Below are 21168 nucleotides of genomic sequence, written 5' to 3'. Positions count from 1 at the left end.
AAAGCAGAAACTAACACACCATTGTAAAGCAATTATACTCCAATAAAGATGTTAAAAAAAACAAAAAAATGAAATGAAATTATTCTATAACCATCAAAAAGAATAAGGCAGTCTACATTTACTGATTTTTAGTGGTTTCTAAGACATATTAAGTAAAAAAAAAAAAGTGAGGTACAGAAAAATATATGTGGTAGAGAGAAGCCTGTGTGCTGCAACAGAAGATCCCACATGCTGCAATGAAAATTCCGCTGGCAACTAAGACCCGATGCAGCCAAATAAATAAATAAATAAATAATTTAAAAAAAGAAAAATATATGTGGTATACTGTCATTTATGGTTAAAGAAAGAATTTGGAAGGTGTTATATATTTATATGTACTCAGAATATCTCTGGTCAAAAACTGACATACTCTCTGGGGAAGGTAATTAAGGCAGTGAGGGTGCAGGAGTTGGGAACTTAATCTTTACTATTCTTTTGTATTGTTTGATTTATTTTTTTCTCTGTGCATGTATTACCTTTTTAAAAAATATAAAATGGACTGAATTGGAATTTAGGAGATTTATTTTCTAATCCTGGTTATGTTAAAAACTAGTGATGTCCCATGAGAGACATCACTTGTCCATGCTTCAAGTTCCCATCTGTAAGATGCAGATACCGGCAACTACAGCTATATTTGAGTGTGAATGTGTGTTTGTGAGAGAGAGAGAGACAGAGAGAGAGAGAATCAGGTATAAAAGGTTAGCACAACCATCCAAAAACATTTATTGAATGCCTAGTCTAGGTATGAAACTATATTTGACTCTAGAAATACAGAGGGAGAGATGAGGCCCTATTTTGTAAAAGTGCAAAGTGCTCTGACAATATTTGTTAAATATAATGTGCATTAGTCAAAATAGCATACTTTAATCCCTTTCCTCTGCATCAAATAAAACTATGATGGGTTACTATAATTGTGTGTGTATATTTATTTAAAGGGCAACGTATAACACTATGTTTAATCTCACAAAAACATTGAGTAAAAGATTCAAAAGAATATATATATAATATGAGTGTATTCTATAAGGTACAAAACCAAGCAAATGTTAACTTTTTAATTTTGGCTGTGAGCATAAAGTGGTAAAACCATAAAGAATAACAAGGAAATGATCATCATAAAGGGCAGGATAATGTTATCACCAAGGCAGGGAAGGTAGAGTGGGAAAAGGCAGGGAGTTGTGATCCAGAAAGCATACACAGGGAATTTCTGGGGTGCTGGTAGTGGATGTTCATTTTATAATAACTTGTTAAGCTGTGTATTTTTTATGTACTTTACTGTTATGTTATATCTCGTGCTAAAAAATGATAAACATTAAAAGCCCATGGCTGTATGCAAAAACAATGTGAATATTTCTATAGATCAGAGGTGGAAGAGAAACCCATAATAAATAATCATAAATGGAACTTTTGGATCTGGAAATAAGCAGAGACAGCTGAGAGCTTGACCTCCGTGGTAGTTCCTTCTCAGTCTTCTTTGCTGATTTCTCCTCTTTGACCATTGTTCTGTTCTCCTTTCTGGATAGTCATTCACTCTCTGGTGTGATCTCAAAGAGTCTCATGGCCTTTACATACCACCTATATGTCAGTAACTCCCAAAATCCTATCTCTGGTTCTTCTGCCTTCTTTTAACTCTAGACTCATATATTCAACTGCCTATTCAACAGCCCCACTTGGATGTTTAAGTAGATATCTCAAGCTTAACATATCCAAAATTGAACTCTGATATTCCACGTCAAGGCTGTTCTACCCTTTGCTTTCCCCATCTCAGTTGAGAATTATAATATTCTTCTTACTCAGGTCAAACGCCCTGAAGTCTCTTTCTTTTACATGTTGCGTCCAGTCCATCAGGCATTCCTGTTGACTTTACCTGTAGAATATACCCAGAATCCTACTCCTTCTCACCACATCCATTGCTAATACCTTGATCTAAGCCACTGTCAGTCATTTATCACAGAAACCTCTGAACTGGTCTTCTTGCCCTTATCTATACTCCCCTTGCCCTGGTCAGTTCTCAACATAGCAGCTAGGTGATACTTGTAAAACATAGGTAAGATCATAGCACTCCTTTGTTTGAGACCCACCTCTGGTTCCACGTTTTACATAGAGTGAAAGCCAGCGTTCTCTCTACAATGCCAGTATGATCTGTGTCCCTCTTTCTCTCTGACCTCATTTCTTATAAGTCTCTTCCCCACTATACTCCAGCCACACTAGCCGCCTTGTGGCTCTGCGAATATACTAGACCTGCTGCCTATCTTTGAGTCTTTGCACCAGCCATTTCCTTGCCTGAAACACTTTCCCCGAGATAGGCACCTGGCCAACCACCTCACCTCCTTCAAGGCTTTGCTCAAATGTTGTCATCTCAGCGAGGCTCACTTGACAACTTTATTCGAAATTCCAGCTCACATTTCACTTCTCCTTTCCCACTCTACTTTTCTTTTTCCGTAATACTTCTTACCTTCTAAAAAACTATGTAATTTATTTACTTGTTCTATTATTTATTGTCTGTATAACCCCCTAAACTATAAGTTCCAGGAGGGCAGAAATCTTTAAGTTTGTTTACTTACATATCCCAAATGCTTCAAATAATGCCTGGCGTATAGTTAGTGTTCAATTATTTGTTGAATGAATTTATGCAAGATAATGAACCAAAGCACTCCACCCTTGTCAAGGGTGTGAAGTCAGACTCATGGTATGGACTGGAATCTTGGGGAGGGCTAACCCTCCTGTGAATGGAGGCAAGAAAAAATGGCCACTATTGCATATGGCTTTGGTTTGTGTAGAGCTGCATTTCTGCTTTCTTGTCATGACTGGAGAAAGCAGAGAAAGCTCCACGTGCTGCACACATGCCCAGTAATATGGGGGCTTTAACAGCAGAATGTGAGTTCTGAGCAGCTAAGAGACTGGGTTCTGGAATTGGAATCCCTGGTTGGGGAGCTGGGAATGGGGGTGGATGGGAGCAACCAAAAAAGCCACGAGGTCAAAGCTAGAAGAGGGCTAATTCCTCCGTTTGAGAATTGACAGCAAGACCTGAGATGGGGCTGAGCAGAGAAGAGCCTTGGAGGCTTAATGCTTTGGGAGGTAGAGGAAGAGAGGGCGGGATCCAAAGGGATCCAGTGATTAGCAGTTTAGGAGATGTGCTGGGACAATGAGTGTTAAAGGGAGATTAAAGAATTGACCTCTGTTTGTGTCATAGTGTTTCTAAGTGTTATAGACCTTCCCTGTTTTTTCTGTGAAATCTTAGATACAATCTAGATTGCTTTAATGTAATCAAATTCTTCCCAGAGAATGGGAAGAGATGGTGTATCCTGAATCAGAGTTGGCACAGGGTGAGAATAGGCTGTATGTGGGGATATTTGGCATCCGGATTACATATAATTAGGAGGCAAAGTGATAGGATTTAGCGATGGTTTGGGATTAGAGACAGGAATTCAGCAATGAGATCATTGGTGACCTTGGAAAGAGCAGTCTCTGTGGAATGGTGAGTACAGAAGCCAGAATAGGGCGAGTTGCAGTATGAATGAGAGATGAGGAAAGAGAGAGAACCCATATAAACAACTTTTTTAAGAAGCTTAACTGTGACTGGAAGAGAAATTAAGGTTAAGGAACTTTTTTTTTTCAAAGTGGTGTTACTAGAACTTGTGTGTATGCCGATGAGAAGGAACCTTAAACTGGGGGAGTGAATGCTGTAAGAGGGGCTAGTTGATGTGATGAGATGAAGTGCCTGAGAAAGGAAAAGGAGGTGAGACCCAGAGCACATGTAGGTAAAAGAGAAGAGAAGGAGAGCAGGTATAAATAAAGGTAGGGTTACAGTTTCAGTGGTAGGTATAATGGCGTTGTTTGTGGGGGAGCTGCTGCTTTGGCAGCAGCACCAAATACTTTTTCCTTTGCTGCCCTACCTACCAACACACACAACAGTGTCAGTAAAGTCAAATTTTTGGTGTTTCCTTTGAAGATATAGAGCCAGAACTTTTAGTAGGTAATTTCTAACCTTGCAAGGGAGCCAAGACTATAATTTGAGAGTTGTAGAATTTGAGAGTTGTAGAATTTATAGCTAGATATTTAGATATGGGCATTACAATAAGTTTACAATACTACTTGAGATATGTATGATATAACCTCAGCTGTGTGAAACATCACAAGGTTCTAGTGTCCCATATCTGCTAATCCCCTTATGTTCAAGCCCTACCAAGCAATTGCTGATCCCTAACATCCACTATTATTTCATGTATATGTCATGCCATGCCTTCTATGTGCAATGCTGAATTTTCTTCTCAGTTAAAACCTAGCTCAGATGTTGCCTCATCCATGAAGTCTCTGTAAAGCAGTAAGTAACTTTATTGCCCCACTTTATTGCCTCTATCATGACATGAAACAAAACCTTATAAAAGTTCAGAAATCTATTTTGCCTGGATATTCTGAATCCTGCAGGGCAGGCCCCATGTTTTATGAATCTCTTTTTTTTTTTTTTTTATGAATCTCTTTAACACCAGGTGGTACTTTCTAAACAGTGGATTCTCAATAATCATTTGTTGAAATTAATCAGTGCTAAATAGTTGAATTATCCCATAAGCACCAGAACTTTTAAAATTGTAAACATTCAGGATTGCAATCTTTCTAGACCTTTACACATATTTCTTGATTTTCTAAAGTAAATTGAACAAAATTTAACCCTCTTTGAAGACTTTAGGAGAATCATGATTCAGAAGCTAAAGTGTACAAATATATTCAGAGCTCATTGGAATGCGGAGGACCACTTACCCTATATGGTGAACAATGTGAACGGCTTAGTCTCCTGGGCTTCTGTTAGCCTCCTGGGCTTTTGTTTTGTGGAGTTTTTAGTTTTTCATATTATTCTCCATCTCGTTTTAGCAGCTATTCTTCCCCTTTGCATTTTCTGCTTCTAATTAGATTAATCTACTAATGAATCTGTTTAGAAAACTCCATGCTTTAGAAATGAAAGTAAGTATAAGTAGACTCTATAGGGCTCTTCTGGAAATAAGGCTTTGCATGTTGGTGCATGAACTCCTCTGCTCTGTCTCTTCACCCGTTCAGCACCTTTTGGGGGTCAGCACTACATTAGTTACAAAGGCAGAACTTTATCCTTGTCGTCAAGATGTTCAGGGTTAATCTCTCTTAGCAACTCAGAGGCCTTTCTGTGTTTCTCAGCTATATTTCAGGTAATAGTTATTTTTCTTTTATTTTAGGGTTTGAATGATGTATTTTATATACAAGTAATATGGGTAGAAGGGTTTGTTTTGGTCCCCTTAATTTGATATTATATGGAATCGTAACAAGAATTGTAAGATTTGTTTTAAGCCTAAGGTTACAAAAAATACAAAGATAATGAAGTGTGTGTTTTCTTTTTTTATAGGAAATACAGATGAAGAGGACTGCAATTGAAGCTTTTAATGAAACAATTAAAATATTTGAAGAGCAGTGTCATACACAAGAACAACATAGCAAAGAATATATTGAGCGATTTCGGAAAGAGGGGAATGAAAAGGAAATTGAACGGTAAATCTACCTAATACTTACAAGTGCATCAGTGACCCGAGACGTCTTTTCTTCTCCAATAATCTCTGACATGTTTGCTTTTACGCCCTCAAACTTGACAGTCCTGCCATATGGAATTACTTGCTGTTCCCACTAATGGCACCAAGCTGAACTTTGTCTCTTCTGCATTCTTTCTCTGTCCTCCAAAATTGTTGACCCCGACTCATCCTTTAGGACTCGGTTTAGATACAACTTACTGGAAAATTTTCCCTGATTCCCTAGACTGGTTTAGGGGCTTTTTATCCCTGCCCCTGCAGCATCTATCCTGATCCCTAGTGTAACATTTACTGAAAGTCACACTCACTGAATTTTGAGCTTGTTGAGAGTAAGGGTGGTAGCTTATTTTCCCTGATAGCTCCAGCAGGTTTTATGGTGCCTGAGAGTACATAGTGGTGCCCATGGAATATTTGTTGAACTGAAAACCAACGGCAGCAGTCTGACAATTAGTTGAAGGCAGAGCAAGACCATTGGCAGGAAGACCAGCCTGCATGTTGCAGGTGACTGATTGCGTCTTTGTGGTCATCAGGTTAAAAGATGGTGAAGGCCTGAACCAGAGCAATGGCACGAAAGGAGGGGTAGTTAATAGAAATGCTAAGGACTTGGTGCCTGACCAGATCTGGCAGGTGTGGGAGAAGCCAAAGATAATTCCTAGATTTCTGATATTAGTGACTAAGGGATGTATAATTCACCAAAATGGGAAGTACATCAGGGGAGTTCAGGGTTGGAACCAATGAGTTTTGAAGTTCCTGTGAAAACCCAAATGGAGTTGTCTGAGAGGCTGGTTATCTGGATTTGGAACTCACAGTACAGAAAGCATTTGGGAGGCCAAGGTGTTGTAGGTGATGGTAGCTGCTAAGGATGAGATTACACAGAGAGTGAGAAGCATAAGTATTGGATCTGGCAACTAAAAGAATACTGGGAACCTTTATCAAAGCAAATTTAGTGGAGTATTAGAAAATGAGCCAAATAACATGGGGTTGAGGAGTGAAAAAGTGGATCATAAAGAAAAATGAGTCACATGCAAGGGAAAAGCAAAATTATTTCTCATATTAGCACCAAAGTGTTAGTGAACTTCTGTGTGCCTAAGAATAGTATTAAGTGCTGTGAGGCACTATAGCTTAATGAATAAAACTGTGGGCTTAAATGCTATATTAACCATTTACTAGCTGTGTGACCTTGAGTGAGTTACTTAACTCTCTGAGCCTGTTTCTTCCTCCATAAAACTGTGGATAAAACCTTGTTGAAATGCTATGAGGACTAAGTGATACACACACACACATTTATGGTAGAGAAAGGTAGGGGTGTGTGTGTGTGTGTGTATCTTGACATATGGTATCAGTAAGTGACAGTTATTACTAATAATGAAGAAATAGAAAAGAACTTGTAGTTTAGTTGCAAAGGGAGTTAAAGTATCATGATGATGTTTTAATAGTAATATAAAACTACATATTATTGAGTGACAAGTGAGTAATGTGGACAGTTGTTGCCTTAGGATTCAGAGCACAGCAAAACTTTGTGTGCTGGAAGAGCTTAGGGCCGTCATCTACTGAGTGCTTACCAAGATGTCCCAGGCACAGTTTAGTCCTTTTACATGTATTACCACAATTAATTCACACAGTAACCCAGCTTTACTTGTTCAGTCATGGCTGGATCCAGGGCCCAAACAAGTTCATCAGGATTCCCCTCATGCTGTGTCTTTTGGCTCAGTTTTTCTCTGTGTTGGCTTCATCCTCAGGCAGGCTTTCCCTACGAGGTAGCAATATTAGCTGCTGGGAGTCCTAGAATCACATGTTCACAACTTAGTCCCAGTGGAAAGAGAGAATCTCTGTTTACAATATTTCTAGTAAGAGTCCTAGATTTGACTCTCATTGGGTCAGTTTGGGTATTATTCCCATTTCTGAACAAGTCATTGTGGCCTGAGGCAGGGATAGGATGGAATGGAACACTCTTTTTTTTCTTTTTTAATTAATTAATTAATTTATTTTTGGCTGCGTTGGGTCTTCATTGCTGCGCATGGGCTTTCTCTAGTTTGGGTGAGCAGGGTCTACTCTTCATTGTGGTGTGCGGGCTTCTCATTGCCGTGGCTTCTCTTGTTGAGCACAGGCTCAAGGGCGCGCAGGCTTCAGTAGTTGTGGCATGCAGGATTCCGTAGTTGTGGCACATAGGCTTAGTTGCTCCAGGGCATGTGGGATCTTCCTGGACCAGGGCTCAAACCCATGTCCTCTGCATTGGCAGGCGGATTCTTAATCACTGCGCCACCAGGAATGGAACACTCTTATTGGCCAGGCTGGGTGGTATGGATGTTCACCTGTGAATCTGAGAAGGGGGCAGGGAACCTGAGGGTGCTGTTTCCAGAAGAGTAGGAATGGATATGTGCTAGGCAAAAACAGCAGATGTCCACCACACTTCAGGTGTTAGGACTGTGTTCATACTGTGGAAAGCTCCTGCTTGGTTCATGTTTTAGCCTTAATATGTCAAATATTTTCACAGAATTATGATGAACTATGACAAATTAAAATCACGTCTGGGTGAGATTCATGATAGCAAAATGCGTCTAGAGCAGGATTTGAAGAAACAAGCTTTGGACAACCGGGAAATAGATAAAAAAATGAACAGTATCAAACCTGACCTGATCCAGCTGCGCAAGATCCGAGATCAGCACCTTGTGTGAGTATTCTGGGACTATGTGGGAGGGATCCACCACCACCTGATTCCTACTGTGCTAGAGACCTTAGAGGTAGAAGAAGAGATTTGTCATTGAGAACTGGCCAGTGAGATTGTAAGAAGTTAGGAAAGCAGTCCTGTTAGTAGTCGCGGTATCAGAGTCTACCTGAAGTCAAGCGTGTGGGGCCAGTCAGAAGGTAAGACTGTAATCTATACAAATGAGCAAAATGGTTGAGTTTTAAAGGTACAGATTCCTTAATGTGTGCCTAAAACACAAAACCCAGAATCTTCGGCTACATAGAAGAACCACAGAAACAGAAATTACCCCTCAAAGGCAAGGGCACTAATAGTGGGGGCCTACAAAGAAGTATACAGAATAGTCTATTAAAGGGTTTTTATATTTAAGAAATAAGATTCTATATTTAAGTAATAGAAATATTACTGTTGATAGCAGGTATGAAAAATGGCACACCTGAGGAGTGATGGAAAACTGTGATTTAGCTAGATATAGGGATATTATCTAAATATAGATTGAAAGATATATTATCAGAACAAGATGTGTGGATTAAGAGGTTTAGGCCAGATGACTGCTTCATAGAAGGAGAAAATCCATGAGAAAGGAAAATATATTAGGTTTAGTTCTAGGTAATAATAGACTGTTATGTAATATGTTTATGGGTGACTTTCATGCATGTAACACACTCAGTTCAAACTCTTGGCAGGAGGAGACAGAGTAAAGACCTCTGAGGGTTTCTTTGTGTCAGAAAGAGGGAGGGGATAAAATACAAGCTTAGAGGTTGGAACATTGGCTGTTGAGTTTCAGTAGAGGAAAATTTAAGGTGATTGTTTTGGGAGCAAACAATTATAACTACACTATACTGAGTAATTTTTAGTAGCACTCCTCTCTAGAGATCTTTCAGTTTGCTATTGTGGCCAAAAAAATCAAGGAAGTACACATAGCATAGAGAAGAGCTTTGGAAGCAAGGCAGGGATGTGCCTTTGTGTAAAAGCAGGATGTGTCTGCTCTTGGAATGCTTATATGGTTTGGGTCATATAATGAAGCTGAAGAAAGTCCCAAGAAGGCTGTGCCATGGACCAAAGGAATGAATGGAAGCACTTCTTTGCCCTGGAAAGTGATGAGATATTAAGAAACCTACCATTCCTAGGTGCATGACTAAGGGTGGCAAACTAGACCTTGAAATTTCCTTTAACAAGTTATGTAAGCTAAATATAAGAGAATTTAGCTCTATATTTAGAATTTATCATGGATGATAAGCCATGACCTGCTTGTATCCTGCTAGGATATTTAGGGAGACACAGAAAACCATTGCCTCTTTTGGAAGTGTTGCTTCCACTGTCCCATAGTCCATGCTTTGATGTTTCTAACAAAGACAATACTAGGATTGGTAGGCTTGATCTGCTCTAATGCTGAAATTGTACAGTCAGTCCTGAAAGAGACTGGTTGTATTGCTGCATGATACTGAATATGATCTCTCTTTGGTCCTGTGTTGAAGTTGGAATAGGTTGGAATTCTGCAGCACCCAACGAGAGACTGTCATTAGTTTATCAGGTCCCTTTTGCGTGTGGACATTTCCCTGACTTCCCGCTGTATAGCCCATAAGGATTTTTTGAGATTTTCTGCTGAGATTCCAATGTACTGTTTCTAGAATATTCTTGAATGCCTAAATGCAGATTTTCATTTCTTAAATATAGAATAAAATATTTCTTAAATATAAAATCCTTTATTTATTTTTACTTTATTTTTAGTTTCTGGCCATGCCATGTGGCTTGCGGGATCTTAGTTCTCCAGTCAGGCCCCACGGCAGTGAGAGCTTGAGTCCTAACCACAGGACCGCCAGGGAATTCCCTAAAAGCCTTTAAAATTCCTTTTCAAAAAAAGGAGTTCATTTGCAATTCTTTTTCATCAGGAGCTAGTTTTCATGATTACCATTTACTTTTCTTGGTATTCATAAACCTGAATGCAAAATAAAGAATAATTTGCCATAACACAACTTAGTCTTCCTGACTAATAAACTATGACTTATTGCCACCCTAAAGTAGGCTCTGTGTAGTGTGTGTCAGTCCATCCACAGCTACGCCCAAAGTAACATTATTATCAGTGATTGGATCGTCATTAGCAGCTGATCATATTTTAAAAAGCTGGGATAAGTACCTGATCAGATAGATGATAAAATATCAGGCTCCAGAAAGATCTCAGGAGACTGAAACTATGATCCAAATTGAATATCATAGAACTTAATTTGAATAAATGTCATCTTACACATAGCTCCAAAAAGTCAACTTCCTGAAAGTAAAATTGGAGAGGCAAGATGGGGCAGCTGTGTGTATGAGGAATTCTGAAGGATATTATTACTGTGTCAGTAATTGTTCGGTAAAGGTACACATTGTGACTACAAAAGTTAGTTTAATCTTACATTAAAATGTATCCTAAATAAGCCATTAAAAGTCCCATTCTCTTATGCTGGGTAAACACTCCTTGAGTACAGGAAGCCATCTCTTTATCTGAGGATAATAGGTCCTGGAAAAAAAGTCCACTTAAAGTTAATCCATTTCAAAAAAAACACCGCTAATCCATTTCAAAGGGTGTGCTGGAATTTTCCATTTGCCCTCTCAGTTTCTACTCTTCATCTTTCTCTACCCTGCTCTGTGCCTAAGAAAACGGATCTATTTGCCCTCTGGCTTCTAATTAGTTTTGGCCATTTGGAGGCACTGGCAGATGAGAGGGCAGGAGGAGAGTGAAGTAAGAATATTTATTTTCTGGCTTCCTCTCTGTGTGATCACAGTGAGTTGGCTCATTCTCTACCAAAGGTGGCACTCTCCATAGGATACTCTCTGGGTTCAAGTCACTGCTGTCTCCAACTGATTCTTCAGTTCTAGGAGAGGTTATGTCTTCCCACTACTGCTAGCCCCGGGGAGTTTCTCTAAAACATCTCAAGACCTTTGTAAATAGTAAACTCTCCTCAACTACCAGTTTGACTGTGCCTTCTGCTTCTAGCCAAGGCCCTAACTGATACAAATTAGGCGAAATGTCATAGTATGAAATGTCATAGTACACAGTAAACAAAATGATAGTTTGATGAGGGATTTTATGTTGAAGATAAAATTGAACATAAAGAAAATAAGTTCATCCTATGTGAACTGAATTTATGTTGTAACTTCAACTTCATATCTTTTTTAGAATAAACAAAGAAAAAAACCACACAGTTAGTGACAGAATGAGAATTGGATGTTAGGTCTTTGATGCTTTGTTCAGGTTTTTCCCCTAGAATGTACTGTTTTATATGTGGCATTACTCAATAACAGTAAGTTAAATATGAATTAACATGCTAAATTTACTTGAGCTTTTTAAAAATCATTTTTAGAAGCTAGTCAGTTCCTGGCATTGTTATTAGATGTTTAAGGAGTCAGAACTATATAGTAGTATTTGAAATGGACTTTTGGGAGATTAGAAAAGTTGCCTGTGTCAGAAGGCAGAGACCATCATAGATGGAGCGTGAACCAAAATATTCTTCTCTTTCGCCTGGATTTTCCTGGGTGTCTTAACATTCCTTGTGGCAGAAAGGGAAGCTCAGTTTACAGAGGTTGGTGGTTTACAAGAAAATGGGGACTCAAGAGAAAATGTGGTGCAGTTTGTTCATTTTAAGCCTTTTACCCAGTGTGCTTGTCTCTTTATTTAACAAAGGAAAGATCAGTTCTTCAAGGATAGAAAACTTTGGATGTTAAGAGTGCTTAGAGGAGGGTATCTGGATATTTTGCTAAGAGAAGTGATAGTGTAGGATGGGGTTTGTTACTAAATAAATTCTATAAAGATCATATGTTAGTTGTTTTCCAGTTTCACTAAGCATACAAAATGAAATCCAGGTTAACTGAAGAACATGTCTTATTGAGAAAGGCTGTGTAATCTGTCTTAAAATAACTTTAAAATTAGGTGCGATGCCAAGTTATCTAGTGTACTTGGGGTCAGAGGGAGATACAAGATGACCTTGGAGTTGACCCTGAAGACTTTGTTAAAAGTGGCCCATCTACAGATATTTACTGACTATTTATTGAATATCTACCATGTGTTGGCACTGTTTTCAGCATTTGGAATAGCCATGAGCAGGACAGATCCCTTTCTTTAAAGCAGCTTACATTTTAGCTGGGGAGACAAACATAACCAAGTGAAAATAATGAATTTCAGGGAGTTCCCTGGTGGTCCAGTGGTTAGGACTCAGCGCTTTCACTACTGTGGCCCGGGTTCAATCCCTGGTTGGGGATTAAGATCCCACAAGCCGTGCAGCGTGGCCAAAAAACAAAAAAAAACCCATTAAAAAAAATGAATTGCAGGCAAGTACTATGAAGATGATAAAATAAAGTGTAGAGTGACTGGTGGACTGCCTTAGTTGGGACAATTTAGGGTAGTCTTCCCTGAGATGTTTATGATGACACCTGAATGATCGGGGGCCTGGTTGGAGGATGGTGATGAATGAGTTTTTATACTCCACTGAAGTTTCAGGCTATCATCCATCTCAGTGGAATGAGATGAAATGGTTTATTTCATTTTACGTCTAAAATGTTGGTATATTTTGAAATACTGTGATTTACCTGGTGACGAAGTAGATTTGTATTAATTACTCAGATTGCCACCCGGAATTTCTTGTGGCTTGCTTAGGTGCAAAAATAGACCTTGAAATTCTGTTTTAGAATTTAACTCAATGTAGTAGGCCAGTGAGGGATTGCATACTCTGGTTTAGTGGAGATTGCAAATGTGACACCATGCTTACCTAACTAATGATTTCAGAAACAAGTGTCCCATTGTGTTTGAGTGCAAGTATATGTGTGCTTGTGGTTATATAACCTTCTAGAAAAGGAAAGTGAAAAGTGAGAGAAGTGCCTAATTTCAAGTAGCTTTCTGTGTTTCTGCCTTTTTGCAAAAAGTTGAAGGAAAAGTAATGGAGAAACAAGTTTAGGGAAATCTCTGGCCATTCTTAGTAGGACTGGGGAAAATAAGTTCCTGGACCCTGGAAGTTTGGTTGGCTTGGACGTGTCTACTTTGTCCAGGCAGAGTTTGCATAGACACTGACACTGGTGTCTTCCCTCTGGCAGGTGGCTCAATCACAAAGGAGTAAGACAGAAGCGCCTAAATGCCTGGCTGGGAATCAAGAATGAGGATGCTGCTGAGTAAGTTCTCTCTGTACCTTTCTGTCAGAGGGCTTTGTTTCCAGGATAAGACATGGGACTTCTTAATACATACTGAGTGCTGGTTCTCTTTGTTACTTGAGGACATTTGAATCAAGAACTTTGCACCTCTTTAAATTGAATTGCCTCAAGAATACCTTATAGGCACTTGAGTTCAAAGACCTGATGAACCATATGAAACCTGGATGCTTAAGCATTGCTCATTCAGACATTCATGTGTCAGGTTATTGGATGAAACATGTGAATTCTGTGCTTTCTGCATAATAGCAAATAATAAAGCTGTTAAAAAAATCCAACTAATTGCAATTCCACTTTGTCATTTTGTGGTTTAAGATTTAGAAGAGAGTGTTATTCGTGAATTTGCTTTTAGATATAAGTAAACTGATCGTTAGAATAATATTTTAACATTTAATTTTTAGGACCTATTTTATCAATGAGGAAGATGAAAACCTGCCCCATTATGATGAGAAAACCTGGTTTGTTGAGGATATCAATCGAGTACAAGCAGAGGACTTGCTTTATGGGAAACCTGATGGTGCATTCTTAATTCGTGAGAGTAGCAAGAAAGGATGTTATGCTTGCTCTGTGGTGTAAGTCTTCTCTGGGGGTATAACCTTTTGAAAACTTCCTCATTGATTAATAGAAAATCAACCCCTCCTAAAGTTCAGATCAAATTAGTTGAAGTACAATAAAATGAGGAACCATGGCTTAGACCATTAATATTAGTACAAAGAAAACAGTTAGTTGCTTTAAGAGAAATACCATCTGAAATTATTTCGGGGATTTTAATTTAAATGGTAAGCAGACTAGGCCCTGCATTGTTGCTATTGGACTTTAGGTGTCTATGAAAAGTAATTTGAGGTTTTCAATTGAAAAGATCACTTAATTCTTTAGTAGTCTCCTGCTTGCCTAACTTGGCCTTCATTGTCATATTAAGGAAGGCTTGATTAAACAACTGTTTTTACTTCAGAAGAAAAACGATCTAAAATTTGTACTTAAATAGTATTCTGTTGAGGTTGTGATAGAAAATGTTGGATGTGTTCTGTAAGATGATCTTATGACTTTGTTTGGAAAAGCCTATTTTCCTTTTAATGGAAAGTGAAGTTCTGGGGACAATTAATCATGCCTCAGTGAGATTTTGCCAAAGTGTTGTATATATATTCCTTAAAAAGGCAACTGTTTTCATTGACAAAGACCATACCTAGAGTGGAGGTACAGTATGATGGTCATGAGAGCAAGCTTTGGGGCCAGATATACAGGATTCAGATCCTGACTCTACCACTTACTAGATACGTGACCTAGGGTAAGTTACTTAAACTTTCTTTGCCTAGTTTCCTTATTTGTAAAATAAGGATAATAATAATATCTACTTAAGGGTTTTTAAAGTATTACTCGAGTTAATATGTGTGATTTAATATACTTTGATCAGTGCTGGAACACACTAAATAAATGTTATCTACTAATATTATTACGATAATGATGCTGCTGATGGACATGCCAGAAGGCAAAGATGACAAAATGATTTTGCCCTCAAAGAGGACAAAGTGATGACGACAGACAAAAGACACTCATATTAACAGAATGCTTGGTGCTTTACATGATCATCTTGTCCTTAGTGGTCTGTCTCTGTCATGCAGTCAGAGTTTGAATCCAACTTTACCTGGTTTCAAAGCCCGCATTTTTCTTTTGCACCACACTTTCTCATTTCACAGTTAAATATCCAAGATAAATAAAATCACTGTGACATAGGTATCACTAGTAGGCTGTGTGCATGAAGAACTAATTCTGACGGAGAAAGAGGGTTGGGAGATTTTGTGGAAGAGGTGGCGTTTGAACTGGACTTTGAAAGGATATTGAATAGTGGGACATCTATGGGCAAAAAGTAAGGCAGGAATTGGATTAGTATTATCCAAAGATAGAACTACTTGAAACGTTTCATTTCTCTCTGACCTGGGCTCAGATACTCAAGTTTATTTGAGTGGAAATGGCAGGAGAAGATGGCTCTTGCAGGATCTGAGATCTTTTAAGAACAATAAAAAGAAGGAAGACAATAAGCCCAGTGCATTAGTAGTCCCTCACTCTTATCTAGGTCGTTGGGTGGCAGCCTGTGGGTTAAAGACTTGGCTGGTGGAAAGTGCTCCTCAGCAGCTCAGCTAATTCCTGGGAGACCAAGGAGCAGCTTGACTATCTTGGGGAGCTGTATTCTTTTTCTCCTTCTCCTTCCTTTAGCCACAGACTTAATCAGACTCAAGTCCACAGCAGTGTGGATTTCTGTTGCCTATGAAAACCAACTGCAGTAATATATCATATTGGGGTTCACTTTTGGAGAGATTGGAAGCAAAAGAGTCTGGCATCACAGACTTCCACTTGTTTTTTGGCCACTCCAGCTACAGAAAGCCTGCTTACAGTGGTTTCTCAGTTTACTCAGGACATTTGCTGAAGTTAGGGATGTGAATAAGTTCAGTTTTTAAGGAGACTCATAGCAAAATTAAAATGATCATGTAGGGGCTCCCCTGACGGCACAGTGGTTGAGGGTCCGCCTGCCGATGCAGGGGACACGGGTTCGTGCCCCGGTCCGGTAAGATTCCCACATGCCGCGGAGCTGCTGGGCCCGTGAGCCATGGCTGCTGAGCCTGCTCTGCAACGGGAGAGGCCACAGCAGTGAGAGGCCCACGTACAGCAAAAAAAAAAAAAAAATGATCATGTAGTAGGAAGTCAAGGCATAAAACTCACTTGTTTTTCCATTTTAATTTCTGTAAATGACATTATAAAGAAGCCTAAGAAGAAATTGCTTAACTCTACAGCCTTCTCAGGCTACAGCCAACAATATATGTGTTTCACTAGGTTAAGGAGTTAGGTAGTGAGCACTTGTGATCCTTACTGTTATTGCCATTTGGGGTAAGAAATTTGATTAGGGATAGAACAATTAGATCAACAAGGAAACAGAAGACTTGAACAACACTATAAAACAACTAGACCTAACAGCCATCTCTAGAACACTCCATCTAACAACAGCAGAATACACATTCTTCTCAAGTGCACATGAAACATTGTACAGGCTGGACTCTAGGTTAGGCCACAAGTCTCAATAAATAGGGTTGAAATCATACAAAATATGTTGTCTATACCACAATGGAAAGAAATTAGAAAATAAAAATAAGGAAATTTGGGAAATTCACAAATGTGGACAATAAATAACACACTCCTAAATAATCAGTAGATCAAAAAAGGAAAACAAGGGAAATTAGAAAATACTTCGAGTTAAAAAGAGAAACACAAAATTCAAAACTTACGGAATGCAGCTAAAGCAGTGCTAAGAGGGAAATTTATAACTGGAAGCATTTATATTAAAAAAGCTCTCAAATCAATAACCTACCTTTCTTTCACCTTAAGAAACTAAAAAAAGAAGAACAAACTAAACCCAAGCAAGCAAAAGGAAGGGAATAATAAAGATTAGAACTGAATTAAATAAAATAGAGAATAGAAAACAATTGAGGAGGGCTTCCCTGGTGGCACAGTGGTTAAGAATCCGCCTGCCAATGCAGGGGACATGGGTTCAAGCCCTGGTCTGGGAAGATCCCACGTGCTGCAGAGCAACTAAGCCCGTGCGCCACAGCTACTGAGGCTGCGCTCTAGAGCCCATGACCCACAACTGCTGAAGCCCGCACGCCTAGAACCCATGCTCCACAACAAGAGAAGCCACCACAATGAGAAGCCGACGCACCACAACGAAGAGTAGCCCCCACTCACCGCAACTAGAGAAAGCCCGCACACAGCAACGAAGACCCAACACAGCCAAAAATAAATACATAAAATAAATAAAATTTTTTAAAAAAAGGAAACAATTGAGGAAATCAGTGAAACCAGAAATTGGGATGAACAAATAGTTAAAGTCTCGCACACACACACAAACACACACGGGAGAGAGAGAAGACACAAATTACTAAAATCAGGATGAGAGAGGGGATGCTACTTGTAGTCCTTACAGAAATAAAAAAAAAATGATGGAATACTATGAATAATTTTATGCTAACAAATTAAACAACCTAGATGGACAAATTCCTGGAAGCACACAAACTACCAAAAATGACTTAAGAGGAAGTAGAAATTCTGAATAGAACTATAACAAGTAAAGAAATTGGCTTCACTGGTGAATTCTACCAAATATTGTAAAAGGAATTAACACAAGTCCTTCACAAACTCTTCCAAAAAATAGGAGAGAACACTTCCTAATTCATTTTATGAAGGCATATTCCTTATGAATATAGACATAAAAATCTTTAACAAAACACTAGCAAAGTAACTCCAGCAGCATATAAAAAGGATTATAAACCATGACTAAGTAGAATTCATCTTAGGAATGCCAAGAGGTTCAACATTAAAAAAATCAATGTAATAAACCATATTAATAGCATTAAGGACAAAAATCAACTGACAATAATCTACTGATTATTTCAGTAGACTCAGAAAAAGCATTTGACACTCTTACATGTTAAAAAACACTGAATAAACTAGGAACAGGAGGGCACTTCCTCAGCCTGATAAAGGGATGAAAAACCCACAGCTAATATCGTACTTAGTGGTAAAAGACTGAATGCTTAAGATCAGGAAGAAGACAAGGATGTCTGCTCTCACCACTTCTAATCATTGTACAGAAGGTTCTAGCTAGGCATTTAGGCAAGGAAAAGAAATAAAAGGTATCCAGATTGGAAAAGAAGAAGTAAACTATTAGAGCTAGTAAATGAGTTCAGCAAGGTTGCAGGTTAAAAGATTAGGATACCAAAAATCAGTTGTTTCTATATACTAGCAGTGAACAATCTGAAAATGAAATGAAGACATTCTATTTATAATGGCATAAAAAATGCTAAAATGCCTAGGCTTAAAAAAATGCAAAAGCTATACAGTGAAAACTATGAAACATCATTGAAAGAACTTAAAGAAAACCTAAATAAGTGGAAAAACATCCGTGTTCATGGATGGCAGTGCTTCCCAAATTGATCTATGTGTTCAGTGTAATCCCTATAAACAGTACCAGCTGGCCTTTTACAGAAATGTCAAGACGATCTTAAAATTCATATGAAAATGCAAGGGATCCAGAACAGCTAAAATAACCTGAAAGAATAGAAAAGAGTTGAAGTACACCTCCCAATTTGACAACTTACAACAAAGCTGTAGTAATCAAAATTGTGAGGTACTAACATAAGATTAAACATGTAGATCAATGAATAGAAATGAGAGCCAGGAAATAAACCCTTACAATTATGTTCAGTTGGTTTTCAACAAGTGTCTCAAGACCATTCAAAGGGGAAAAAATAGTCATTTCAACACATGGTGCTGGGACAACTGGTGAGCCACATGCAGAAGAATGAGGTTGGACCCCTACCTCACACCATATACAAAAATTAACTCAAAGTGTATCTTAGGGACTTCCCTGGTGGTCCAGTGGTTAAGAATCTACCTTCCAATGCAGGGGACGTGGGTTCGATCCCTGGTCGGGGAACTAAGATCCCACATGCAGCAGGGCAACTAAGCCCGTGCACCACAGCTAGAGTCTGCGTGCTGCAATTAGAGAGAAGCCCATGCACTGCAACGAAAAGATCCCGTGTGCTGCAACTAAGACCCGACCAGCCAAAAATAAATAAATAAATATTTTTTAAAAAAACCAAAATGTATCATAGAACTAAATGTAAGAGCTAAAAGATAAAACACTTAGGAGAAAAGATTAGGTATAAATCTTTGTGACTCTGGATTAGGCAGTGGTCTCTTACACATCAAAAACACAGACGACAAAAGAAAAAGATAAATTGGACTTCACCGTAATTAAAGACTTTGTGCATCAAAGGACACTATCAAGAAAGTAAAAAAGACAACCCACAGAATGGAAGGAAATATTTGCAAATCATATATCTAAGCAACTAGTGTCTAATATATAAAGAACTCTTAACAATAAAAAGACAAGTGCCTCAATTAAAAATGGGCAAAGGATTCAAGTAGACACTTCTTTAAAGAAGATATATAAATGGTCAATAAGCATATGAAAAGATGCTCAATGTCATTAGTCATTAGGGAACTGTAAATCAAAACCACCATGAGATACTACAAGGATGACGGTAATCAAAGAGATGGACAATAACAAATGTTGACAGGGATGTGGAGAAATTAGAACCCTCATACACTGCTGGCAGGAATTTAAAATAGTGCAACCACTTCAGAAAACAGTTTGGCAGTTTCTCAAGTTTAACTTTCTTTTTGGCAGGGTTGGGGGGTGCCATGCCACGCAGCTTGTGGGATCTTAGTTCGCCGACCAGGGATTGAACCCAGGGCCACGGTGGTGAAAGCACTGAGTCCTAACCACTGGACCTCTGGGGAATTCCCAAGAAGTTTAACTTATGACTCAACAGTTCCCCTCATAGGTATATATCCAAGAGAACTGAAAACCCATGTCCATACAAAAACTTGTACATGACTATTCACTAAAGCCAAAAAGTGTTAACAATCCAGGTGTCCCATCAATTGATGAATGGACAACCAAATTGTGGCATATCCATACAATAGAATATTACTCAGCCATGAGGAGAAATGAAGTATCAATACATGCTACCACACAGAACTTTGAAAATGGTGTATTAAGTGAACGTAGCCAGACCAAAAAGATTGAGTGATACTGTATGATTCCATTTATATGAAATGTCCAGAATAGGTAAATCCATAGTGACAGTAGGTTAGTGGTTGCCTGGGTCTAGGGGGAGGGAGGAATACAGAGTGACTACTAATGGATACATGGTTTCTTTTTAGGGCAATGAAAATATTCTGGAGTGAGATAGTGGTGATTGTTGCACAACCTTATGAATATTCTAAAAACCACTGATTTGCACACTTAAATTTTTTTTTTGGTTTGTTTTGCCCCCTGCAGTGCATTCTTGCCTAATGGAGGTCCAGAGCTGAGTGATTAAATGCAGCCATCCATTTTAGCTACCAGGTCTTGGGAAATGAAGGGTATCTCTGTGACAAGTCTGTAGGGGTGGGGGGACACATGGGTGTGATATCATACAAGCTTTGATTGACAAAAAGCTTCTACCTCTCCTTTGCAGAACAACTGCTCTCAGACTTCTGTTCATTTAGGGTCCCTTTATCTGTTGCTATCTGCCTTAATTCCCTGTGGTGTTTGTGTGTTGTATCGTTGCAGTGCTGATGGGGAAGTGAAGCACTGCGTGATCTACAGCACTGCTCGGGGCTATGGCTTTGCAGAGCCCTACAACCTGTACAGCTCACTGAAGGAGCTGGTGCTCCATTACCAGCAGACATCCCTCGTCCAGCACAATGACTCCCTCAACGTCAGGCTTGCCTACCCTGTCCACGCACAGATGCCCTCGCTCTGCAGATAAAGAGGGAGTGGGAAGAGCGGTGGCTCTCTAGCGATTTTTATACAGTTTTTATTAGACTATGAGGGCATTCTTTCTACGTAGACTGCTTGTTTTGCACAAGAAGTGATTCTGTGAATGTGAAGTGGAGAGGCCGAGCAGCAGCCGGCCAGAATGGGGGCATACAGGGCCTGGGGTTCTCTGTGACTCACCGCTGCACTGACATAGGAAGCTGGGAGCGGATGCTGTTTTTTGGAAAGTCTGTTTCATTGGGGTTTTTATTTAGCCAGGCACCCTCAACAGAACACATTAGGCCTGATGGGGGTGAGGGTTATATCTGGAAGCCTCTGAGGAG

At 39.1% G+C, this 21168-nt stretch overlaps 1 protein-coding gene across 3 annotated transcripts in view; it reads left to right on the top strand.

Moving 5' to 3' along the window:
* Positions 1-20837, top strand: part of PIK3R3 (phosphoinositide-3-kinase regulatory subunit 3) — an 80334-nt gene extending 59497 nt beyond the window's left edge. The window contains exons 7-11 of one of the 3 annotated variants that reach the window (XM_065898224.1): positions 5408-5550; positions 8080-8256; positions 13360-13434; positions 13872-14042; positions 20639-20837. In XM_065898224.1, coding sequence (XP_065754296.1) covers positions 5408-5550; positions 8080-8256; positions 13360-13434; positions 13872-14042; positions 20639-20837 — 765 coding nt within the window. The remainder of the gene's footprint in view (positions 1-5407; positions 5551-8079; positions 8257-13359; positions 13435-13871; positions 14043-20638) is intronic. The other 2 variants (XM_065898223.1, XM_065898221.1) reach the window with 2 other exon arrangements.
* Positions 20838-21168: the final 331 nt, after the last annotated feature.

Source organism: Phocoena phocoena, chromosome 1 (assembly GCF_963924675.1).
Source record: "Phocoena phocoena chromosome 1, mPhoPho1.1, whole genome shotgun sequence".
In the NCBI taxonomy this organism is placed as follows: domain Eukaryota; kingdom Metazoa; phylum Chordata; class Mammalia; order Artiodactyla; family Phocoenidae; genus Phocoena; species Phocoena phocoena.
Note: the sequence above shows the minus strand (reverse complement) of the source record. Positions and strands in the feature narration are given on the sequence as shown.